The sequence below is a fragment of the Limulus polyphemus genome, unplaced genomic scaffold (assembly GCF_000517525.1).
Source record: "Limulus polyphemus unplaced genomic scaffold, Limulus_polyphemus-2.1.2 Scaffold2382, whole genome shotgun sequence".
NCBI classification, from domain to species: domain Eukaryota; kingdom Metazoa; phylum Arthropoda; class Merostomata; order Xiphosura; family Limulidae; genus Limulus; species Limulus polyphemus.
The window spans coordinates 104,035-115,198 of record NW_013667992.1 but is presented as its reverse complement, the minus strand read 5'-3'; the positions used below and the strand labels follow the sequence as shown (position 1 = coordinate 115,198).

Here is an 11,164-nt window from a genome sequence, read left to right as displayed (position 1 = left end):
TGTTGACTAGCTGCGTTCTCTTTAGCCTATCATTTCAAATTAGAGACTGCTGGGGCAAGTAGCCCTCGAGTAGCTTGATGCGAAATTCAAAAACAAGCAAACAGACGATGCAGAACAAAGTGATGCTTTGATACAGTTTTAGTTCTATTTTTAATGGGTATTTATATGAAAATATGATTAATTGTATATGTACATGAGCAAAATATGGAACTGTATATGGTGAACACAGGACTCTATGAGCAATCTTATAAAAAGTGAAATGTAATGTAAGTGTAGAAGATAACAGCACCTCACAAATGGACATGGTCGAAAAGGGTATGGTAATTAAAATATTAGCGGATAAATTAACATGTGCGAAGAAACGACTTGTGAAGGAGTGAGGAAGAGGTCCGTCGAGCACCTGATCCTCCTATAGGTCGCATCCTATCAACTCCAATCCAGATCCAAGTAGAAATCCACGTGGGATAGGTGTTAAACTTGAGTACACGTATACAAGAAATATTTCAATTTTACGCATGATCCTGAAATTATCTGAAGTGCAGTACACTGTATCTTTATTTTTCTCTTTTAATATAAGACAAAACCTCTTAAGATACAAATATGGTGAAACCACATGTAGTAGTATTGTGGGGGGGATATATACTAGTATGTTTTAGTTTAGATTGATCTACTTTTTTTTTCTCAGTGCAAAGTCGCACATTACGCTATCTGCTCTCTGTCCACAAAGAGGAAAATCATGGAAATTCCGTAAAGTTACTGTTGACCTACTGGGTAACTTTAATATACTACAGAAGGCCTATATTTACCAGATTTTATTGAAATGGAAACGTCAATAGAAAATTGTTCATGGGGAACAGCCCTCCTGGTGGCACAGCGGCAAGTCTATGGACTTATAACGCTAAAAACCAGGTTTCGATATCCGTAGTGGGGACAGCACAGACAGATCATTGTGTAGCATTGCACTTAACTACAAACAAACAAAAAATCACGGGAAACTAAATTAATTCAGTTGGTCAAGCTTTTGTTTCTGCGGAAGTGACCATATGACAAAGGGTCAAACAGTTCAGACTACACGACAAACTAGTTGATAAAGATCAGTTTATCTGCGATCAGACTACACGACAAATTGTCTGATTGATGGATATCAGTTTAGATGTGTTCAGACTACACGACAAATTGGTTGATAAAGATCAGTTTAGATGTGTTCAGACTACACGACAAACAGTATGGTTGATAGTTATCAGTTTAGCTGTGTTGAGATTATGCGACAAACTGTATGGTTGTTAGATATCAATTTAGCTGTATTCAGACTACGAAACAAATCGCATAGTTTATATGAATAATAGTTGTAAATTCCAGAAGCAGCTGTGTTTCGAAAACGTTCACAATCTTTATATGTGAATATTTGGTTAATTTGCTTTTTTTATGGAATACTAATAAGGAGAAATTTTAGCTTGCGCTTGGAACAAATATATCAGTTTAGATGTGTTCAGACTACAGGACAAATAGTGTGGTTGATATATATCTGTTTAGATGTGTTCAGAGTACATGACAAATTGGTTGATGAAGATCAGTTTATCTGCGATCAGACTACACGACAAATTGTGTGGTTGATATATATCTGTTTAGATGTGTTCAGACTACACGACAAATAGTGTGGTTGAAATATATCAGTTAAGATGTGTTCAGACTACACGACAAACTGGTTGATAAAGATCAGTTTATCTGCATATCAGTTTAGATGTGTTCAGACTACACGACAAATAGTGTGGTTGATATCAATCAGACTAGTTTGTCGTGTAGTCTGAACACATCTAAACTGATATATATCAATCAGACTATTTGTCGTGTAGTCTGATCAAAAGTATGGCCAAATGATTATGAAAACAAGTCTGAGAATGTCGTCCCGTCATATAGTCACAGAAATGTTAAAAACAGAGTACTGAAATTTAACAGGCCCCTCACGAGCCAGTGGGGGACATTTTTGTTGAAAGAAAAAAACCCTACTCAATCAAGTTTTTTTTTTTTTGAACTGGATTTTTTTTGGACATGTTTACTGGCCGAAAGAAAACATTTCCGACCCTCTTTTAGCGAAAAGTGATTTGGAGTGGTAAGGTGACTGAAATCCGTCAGCGCATCACGGGCTTAATGGCCAAGCACAAGGAGCATAGAAGTCTCCAAATGACAAGCTGAGGTTTCCAGGAACCGTTTAAAACCACCTTGATAGATACTGTGCAGCAAACCAAATACCACATTATGCCTGTAGCTGTTTTCAAAGTGTCCCTGTCTGCTCATCCTACTGCTGACTATCGTGATGCTTCGATCTTCTCTACCTAGTCGCAAGTGAAATTGTTAGTATCTCAATTGAAAGCTAAAAATAAAAAAGGTGATAGCAGAAACATAAAAGGTTGGCAATTGCTTAATTAATTGCTGAGAATTTGGCTTTATTGGTATATACTGAATTTATTCCCAACCGGTAGACCTTGGTACTTGCTACTATGGAGACTTGAGGATGGCGTATTTCACTAAAAATATATCAATTAACAAACGAAAACTTGTCTCGAAATATTCGTCTAAAGCTTACTTTAATATTCAACAATTTGTACTGTAAAATTTGTACGGGATGTGTTAATAATGAATTGCTGTTATTTTCTTAAGAACTGTAATCTTAATAGGCCCCATCGAAAGATTCTAGATAGCAATGTACAAGTTTTTTCTTGTTCTTTGTCATAAGCCATTATAACTGAATGTCTGTTAGAAATTCCAGAATAGAAATTTGTTGTGAATGGTATATTAAAAATGTACGTTGTCTGGTGTGGCCTTAAAGTATTTGTTTTGTTTTGGAATTTCGCGCAAAGCTACACGAGGGCTATCTGCGCTAGCCGTCCCTAATTTAGCAGTGTAAGACTAGAGGGAAGGCAGCTAGTCATCACCACCCACCGCCAACTCTTGGGCTACTCTTTTACCAACGCCTTAAAGTATCTTTAGCTTTTTATACAGAGACCCCCTCACATTTTTTGACACCCAGAATCTTAAAGTTGTAATTTAAAAACGATCTAAGCTTGTTAATAGTTGTTCTAAACACATTAGAGCTGTTACCAAGCTAACGTGTATCTAGGGGTTTATATTATAAGCACGTTTTTCTTTTTAATGTGTATATTTTTTTAAATTATGATAACAACAAAACCTTATAAAATACACTAGATATTTTGTTCTGGATTATCTCCAGACATCGATAAATATTTGCAGTACACAAAGTATTACTCCATAAGAATAATTCTGTTAACATTCCACAAGATAGTTCTGGCCAGATATTAATGCTCTAAATTATTCAATAAACATTGCCGTAGGAAGTAAGTTTGAAGTAATTATAGTATTTTGGCACTTGTGTATAAAGTTAACGTTGAATATTATTTATGATTTTAATTTTGAAGTAGTCAGGCAAGTAGAGTTGCAAATTCTATCTGAACAGAATGTGTCTAACCCTGAATAGATCTAATCTTTTGGTTGTCACACATCTTTTTATACTATGCTTCACAATTATTTGTGTTCACACCTGGCCGATTTCTTGGGTAATTAGTAATCCTGTTTTAACGAGTCTTCTAGCAAGTTGGCTATACGCGTTCAAAAAATAATGGTAAACTTTATTTTTCATTTTCTCTTAATAAGGCTTAGCCGTTACGGTAGAAAGCAATTTTTGAGTGGCCAGGCCATTGACGCATTGCCATTTCTAGGGGGTTTGGGGCATGCACTCCAGAAAATATTTGAAAATTCAATGCTATGAGGTTGAATCTTGAGCCATTTTAACCACAAATATTGCATACACACAACGTAATGTATTGAATTAAAAGAAGTAAGTTTAATAAATAAGTTGTAGCTATACATGCCATGAAAAAGTGGTCAGGCCATGGACTGACTGGCCTTACCGCTTTCTACGGCCCTGATAATAATTTTCATTTTTTAAAATTACAAACTTAGCACATACTGTGTCTCATTCATGAGACAAAAGTTATCTAAACAACATTATATTTTTCTACGAATAAGTTCTAAAAACATATGATTATCAGATGTAAATATATATATATATAAATTTAATATTAGATCTCACGTTTTAATTGACTGGTTATTTTTAGGCCAAATACTCTATAATATATATCAATCTGCTTTTAGGTCAAGGTATGATTAATTAATAATTACGACTGGATTATAATGTTATATGCGAGAAGTGATATATCACGGTGATTTTGGTAAAGTTGTTGTTTTTTCTCGTTACCTATAACGTAAAACGAAAGGCGTTATGATTAAAGATAACCCACAAATTAGCAGCTCAATAAAACGTGGATTGGTACAGTGCAATAACACTTGTTACAACAGCTACAACGTAACCATCCGGGAAAGCATTATATGTTACAACTTTAATGGTTCTGACATGATTTTAATTGTATGTTCATATAAAAACTAAACATGAATATTAGAAGGTTTTTGTTACAAATATCTTCATTGCAATGTATTAACGTTATTAATACAGTAAAGATCACGTTTCAAATACATGAATTACCTGACCAAGTAATTGACAGATTTTTTATACTTGTCCTTTGTCTTTTTCTTGAACCATTTCCTTGAGAAACTGGATTACTCGGATCTGAATTAACAGTGTAGGTTGTTTCCTCCATCACTGTATTATCCTTCTTACCTTCATCCGTTACTAAGATTTTAATTCTACTAGTATCCTTCTTCAACATTAAAACATGCTCTTTAGAACTCATTTTAATATACAGCAATTTTGATGTCACGTAAAATAATTGTGATTATCGTGACCAATTGTACACTCAGACAATATTAAATGAAAGTTAAACCAAACGACCACATCTGTACACTAGATTTGCAATGGCATAATAGCTTAATGAAGGCTAATCATAAAATTGCTTTTAAGCTGCCCTTCGTATTTTATTCTGCAATAGTTTTTCTGTTAATACATTTCATAGACATTCTTGCAATATCATGATGAATCAGGTAAATTCAAAATTAACGAGGTTTGTAAACTCTTTGCACGATACTTATTTGTTGTATCATTTCTCCGGCATTTTATGTATCAACCTTAGACTGAATTAATCATTAATATCATTTCCAGCTGTTTCATCGTGACAATATGGATTTATAAGCACAGAGATGTACTAATTTCGTACCTGTTATGAAAATAAACATACTGATAAACTGAACCAGTATAAAATGCTCATTTTTTACTCTTACAAAAGGACTTCCTACCATAACTTAATACCACAACACAGAAAGAACAGTACAATACATGTTACTAAGCTGATCAGGCTCGAGGTTCTTTTGCAATTACTCACTAGGGCTACACTCAGCTAACGCATTGAAGTCGGCGTGAGTGAGGTTAAAACACAATTTGACTTTAGCAGTGTCTTACCTTTTGCTGACGAAACCTTTCAACGTAACGTATGCAAAACGCTTGAAAACATACACTGTAACATGGAACATAACAATATCTTCAAACTTACTGTTATTAATAGAACTACATAGCATCAAAATTTATGTACCATTCCGCCAACAAACGTTCTCTTGCGCGCATGACATATTTTGTTTGGTTTCGGCTACCATCGTACTCACTCGTTAACTTCCGGGAGTTTGAATATTAAATTGTACAGAAGCCTTGGAGCGACACATAAATTTAATTTTTAAAAATTCTGTCGAATTGATAATTAAACCTACATTTGTAAAACCATAGCTTGCGAAGTGAAAAGTAAGTCACTTCAAATTATAAGATAGTTTCCGTTTGCAAGATATGTGTAATACATATGAATTGAAATGAATATTTTTCGCGAGGGACATAAGATCTTAAGAAATAATTGTAGAGTTTTAGTTATAACGTATTATACTGTTATTTTAAAGTAATTAAGCAAATAATTTAATGATGACAAAAATATCACAAGTCTGTTTTACCAACCTACAAATGTGAATAAGCACGAAATGGCGATGTCGTGAATCCCAGCTAAGCATTTGATTTATGTCAGTGTTTTATTCATTATTGATTGATTTAATGTGGTTCAAACACAATAAAAATTATTTAAAGTAATCAAAATATAAATATGAATGTGGAACAAGGGGAGCTTGGGGTAAAGTGATAGGCGTGGCTTAATGACTAGAACTTTCTTGAAAGTTTTGAATACGATTTGACTCGTATGAAGCGCAAGTGAGACAAGAGTGTACGAGGATTTATTTGTGAGTCTGTTACAGTGGACGATTGGTAACTAAGTTTGCAAGTTTAGTGAGCCATTTTGTCTGTTACTGTCAGCAAGTTAATCAGTACTTCAGTTTTGTACATTTTGAGTTTTATTTGCGACGAAGTAATAACAATATGAGAAAATGCTGAACGTACGAGAGAAGTTAACAAGTAAGTGAAACATTTTTTAGCATCTACTGTGAACTTAGACCTGTCAGTGAGCATTACTTAACGAAACTTGTAGAAATGTAGTTCAAAAAATAAAATGCTTTCCTTATCATTAAGTGAATATGACTTTGTATTCTGCTTTTAACCAAATAACCACAAAAACCTGCTCAACAATAGAAACCGGTACAACATTCCTTCAACTGTTGTTGTGTACAAGCTCGTCGAAAACTGGGATAGGGCCCGGGAGTTTGGGGGCAAAGCTCTCAGTAATAAAGAAAAGGCAAAAATATAACACATATTTTATGTATGAATTCACTCAGTTTTACGTTTTTGTAATTTTATTTTACATTACTACACTTTTTATGGACCCCCTATCTAACTTTAGAGACCCCACCCTTGAGGGCCTTAGGGAAGTTTCCACAGCTCTCCTGCCCTCTCGATGGGCCTTGTTGTGTACTCAACTTTTAACTGAATTCTTTTAAAATTGTCAGTTATTTTCAGATTTGTTGAGAAATGAAAACTTTTATTTAGTAGAAACACCGATTAAATTGTAACTAAATTACTTGTTTAATTTTTTAATGTACAAAAAACTTGCTGAAGTCACACTCCTATACATTACACAAAACAGCCATGGTTACGATTAAGCATATTCGGCTCGATTTTAACAACTTAAGTTGAAGTGTACTCACACTCGTTGTTAAGTCCATATAGTGATTCACTAATTTTCACAAGTACTTTCAATCTTTTTACTTGTCATCCATGCTGAGTGAACTTGTGTCCCCTGGTGGAACAACGGTAAGCCTACGGTCTTACAACGCTAAAATCCGAGGTTCGAATCCCCGCGGATATTCCAATATGACTTTGCTCTAAAACAAGTAAAGTGAGTCAGCTTGGAGTCTGGTAACCATTTAGTTATAAAAACCTAGATATATCCTAGCACTTTCTCTTACTTGATATTTTATAACATTCTGATTCAAAAATTAGAAATATATTTTCGGTCCAGCGTTTAAGTCAAACTTAACATCATTAAAATGTTACGTCAAATAATCCCACTTATCGAAAAAAATGTGTAATAATCCATAATCATACAGAGAGAACAAAGTACAGCAACATGCGGTTTGGTTGTTTGTAATTAAGCACAAAGCTACACAATGGGCTATCTGTACTCTGCCCACCACGGGTATCGAAACCAGGTTTCTAGCGTTGTAAATCTGCAGACCTATCGCTGTGTCACTGGGGGGCGCAACATGCGGTGCTACTGTACAATAATAGTAGCTTTTAAAAATATTCCAGCATATTAAACCACATATTTTTAGTGATAATATGTGTGTGTGTTATATTAGATCTCCATAAAATTAATAATAAATCAGTTTAAAAAGTCAAATAATTATTTTACTGGCCCAATATAGGCTTCCTGTAAGAAGAATGTTTAATTTCAACATAATCTTGTAATTTAATGTATTCTTACGACAGCGGAAGTCACGTGAATCTGGTAACACGTGATGAGTTTCTAGAAGGATCGGGGAACATTACGAATAATCCAGTATTTGCTAGTCGCCCTGTATTTTAGTATATAAGCCAGCAAATAAAGTGATAGCAAGAACTGAATTGCAGACAGAGAGATATAGAGACAGATAATCGAGTCAAGCCGGGAGAAAAGTGCGTGAATCGTTGTGAATTCTAGCGTGTGTTTAAGTGAAAGTGACTTGGAAATTAAGTGTATTGCAAAGTTGTATTGAGAGAGAATAGAATAGTTTTATTTAAGAAAGGACTTGTATCGCTGAAGTTTCCCGGGAAGCATTTCTACTGGAAATTAACAAACGAACAGTATTGTTACGTATCTGCTTGTTTGATAATTTCCCGTAAAAATTCTTTCCGAGAAACTTCAGCAATACAAGTCCTTTCTTAGTTAAAACTATTTCATTTTTCTCGTTACAAACTTTGTAATACACTTAATTTCCACAGTCACTTTAAACTTAACTACTTTTATAAACACACACTATAATTCACAGCGATTCACACACTTTACGTACGGTGCCTACTGCTCGCTTGCCTCGATTATCTCAATTATTTCTCTTCAATCTATCTCCGGCTTATATACTAAAAAAGAGGGCGTCTAGCAAACGCTGGAACATTCGTGAAGTTGTCCGCTAAATCACGATCCTTCTAGAAACTCCAGCTCGCATGCTAACAGCGTCGCATGACATCCGCTGTTGTAACAGTGTTATTAGCCATATTGCAATATATCATTCACATAATACTACTAAATGTCACACACACTGCTACCCAAGGCATTCAACACTCTTACAAGTAATTGTGCTTCAAATATTTTAAAATTTCTGTTGGTAGTTCATAAAGAGAATTTAGAAAAAAAGAAGTTATGGACGATAATTAACGCTAAAGAATGTTTTATACCCAACTAAAATGTTTTCCATGTTAATATTCTTTGAGCTTAATGGTATTGGCATTTGTGTAATTTCGTAGGCACAATATATTGTATTAGTTACCATTATCTCTCAATCTGAATAATGGAATTTACAGGGTTAATTCTAGTAGACTGAATTAATATTAATTTTACAATAAAAGATACGTAGCAAGCTAAAAAGAAATAATATCTTTATGAAAAACATATCCCAAACTCGAGGTTAAATCTTAATTTTTATGTTTCAAACTAGCCTATGATTTATTATGACATTATTTGAAATTAGTAAAGTTTAATCGTGATTTGTTTACAAACTGTATAAAAACTAGAAACTGATCTGGACCAACAGCTTTATTCATGATTTATTTACAAACTGTTTATAAACTGTGAATTGATCTGAACCAACAGACAAGTTTCTAAACCATAAAAACAAGAAAATCGTTAAGATTTATTTAGCAGAATTGTAATCAAGTTCGACTCAACCAAGAAATGAACGAGACTGAGATAAAATGTTCAACAGGCAAAATGCTATATTGAACAAAATAAACCACCCAATTTGGCACATGAATTTAGGTTTACAAAAATGTTAAAGCACAAACACATTACTCTTTTACTTTCAGGTCAGCTTTCTATTTATTGACTATTGTATAAACATCTTGAACAAAAAAAGGACGAAAGAAGATCTGAGTGAGAATTAACTCTACTTAGAATTATATTACGATTCTAAGCAGCCACTGAGACTTTCCTGATGCCACATCACTCACGTCTCTGGGTAAGCCTTATTAACAGAAATAGAAAACCAAAGTTTACCATTATTCTATCTACACATATAACCAATATGCTAAAAGACTCATTAAAACAGGATTACTAATTACCCAACAAATCGACCAGGTGTGTGAACACAAATAATTCTGAAGCACAGTCTAAAAAAGATGTGTGATATAATAAAGTGCAAGATTAGGGCTATTCAAGGTTGGATACATTCTGTTCAGATAGAACTTGCAACTCTATAAGGAAACCTGTATTTAATTTTAAATTTTCATAAATATAAATATATTCGTATACTATGTTACAGAGGAATTTACTTCATAATATTTTATATAGAACAAAACAAACATTTTGTGTTTGCTAAAACTATATTATAGTACATTAAAAAAATATGCTCATTAGCAGTTTAAGATTGTATCTTAGGTTTTAGTGATTATATCGTTAATTTTTTTACTTATTAGTACCGTATGTAGGAATAAAACGTCATATATATAATTGAATTGGAATTAAGGCAAAATTGTGTCTCGAATCCCCAAACCCTTCGAAACCACTTTTATTCTTCATTAATTAATTTATAAACACTCCGACAGGTGTCAGAAACTACAAGCCGCGTTACTTTGCATCCGGGTGTTTTCGTTTTGTGTGAGGCTGTGAAGCGGTAAAGGTAATATTGTGTAAGAAAATGGCGGGGAATAATTACTATGGGTTTACAGTCGGCGGAACTCAATATGGGTAGGTATGACATCACTGATGATAGTTGATTTATATTATACAAATGTGTCTTAATAAAATAAAGAGGTGGTATAGAATGTGGGGTGAGTTTTTCAGGTTAAAAAATGTGATTAATGTCATGGTGAAGCCTCACCTTTCACTGAGGAAAGCAGTTTCAAAACTCAAACCGAGTCAAACTGAAATTTTCAAAGTACAAACTTGGTCTTGGTGTGTTCACGAAACCGCACTAACGTTAGTTGTTATTTGCAAGGCTAATATATTTTATGTTTATAATTAAATACATTTTTTTTGCACAACATAAAACACTATTAAGTTCGTAAGGTTAAAAATGGAACCACGAGAAAGACCTCTCTGTTGCTCAAAACACATGATCCAACACGATCATTAGTATTATTATTAATAGTTATAGTATTATTTATTATTAATGATGTGATTTTCACAGGTCTCGAAATTGGTTTCCAAACTAAATGTAATACTGACAAATATTCTACTATAGTTTTAACAGTATTCATCCTTGTGAAAATATACCTGGATCATAGAATTAGTGATTATTGACCCTTAAATTCTAAATTTATTCTTTATGTGGCACATAATTTTCTTTTCACGTTTGGTGCAAGTTCTTTATTTTTATCCCAGTATATTAATATTATTTATAATTTTTGTGTTTTTTTTGTATTGTTCTTTATACTTAATATTTTCATGGTAATCAGTTTTCATATATTTTATTTTACTCTGTTATTTCTTGTTATCCTCAACCTGTAACATGGCACAAAACTTGTATGGAAATTTATGCAATTGAATGTTACACCTGATGGACCAATATTTTTAAAGTT

At 33.4% G+C, this 11,164-nt stretch overlaps 2 protein-coding genes across 4 annotated transcripts in view; one reads left to right on the top strand and one right to left on the bottom strand.

Annotated features, from left to right (window-relative positions):
• Positions 1 to 5,597, bottom strand: part of LOC106466794 (uncharacterized family 31 glucosidase KIAA1161-like) — a 30,983-nt gene extending 25,386 nt beyond the window's left edge. Inside the window, exon 1 of one of the 3 annotated variants that reach the window (XM_022394882.1) lies at positions 5,429 to 5,597. Coding sequence is in view for 2 of the 3 variants with exons in the window: in XM_022394879.1 (XP_022250587.1) it covers positions 4,559 to 4,766 (208 nt within the window). In the remaining variant the exon portion in view is untranslated. Of the gene's footprint in view, positions 1 to 4,558; positions 4,870 to 5,428 lie in introns of those variants that run through there. The other 2 variants (XM_022394881.1, XM_022394879.1) reach the window with 2 other exon arrangements.
• A 4,615-nt stretch (positions 5,598 to 10,212) lies between these two features.
• The window catches only part of LOC111087614 (zinc finger RNA-binding protein-like), a 19,705-nt gene continuing 18,753 nt past the window's right edge, over positions 10,213 to 11,164 (top strand). The window contains exon 1 of the mRNA XM_022394874.1: positions 10,213 to 10,331. Coding sequence (XP_022250582.1) covers positions 10,282 to 10,331 — 50 coding nt within the window. The 5' untranslated portion in view covers positions 10,213 to 10,281. The remainder of the gene's footprint in view (positions 10,332 to 11,164) is intronic.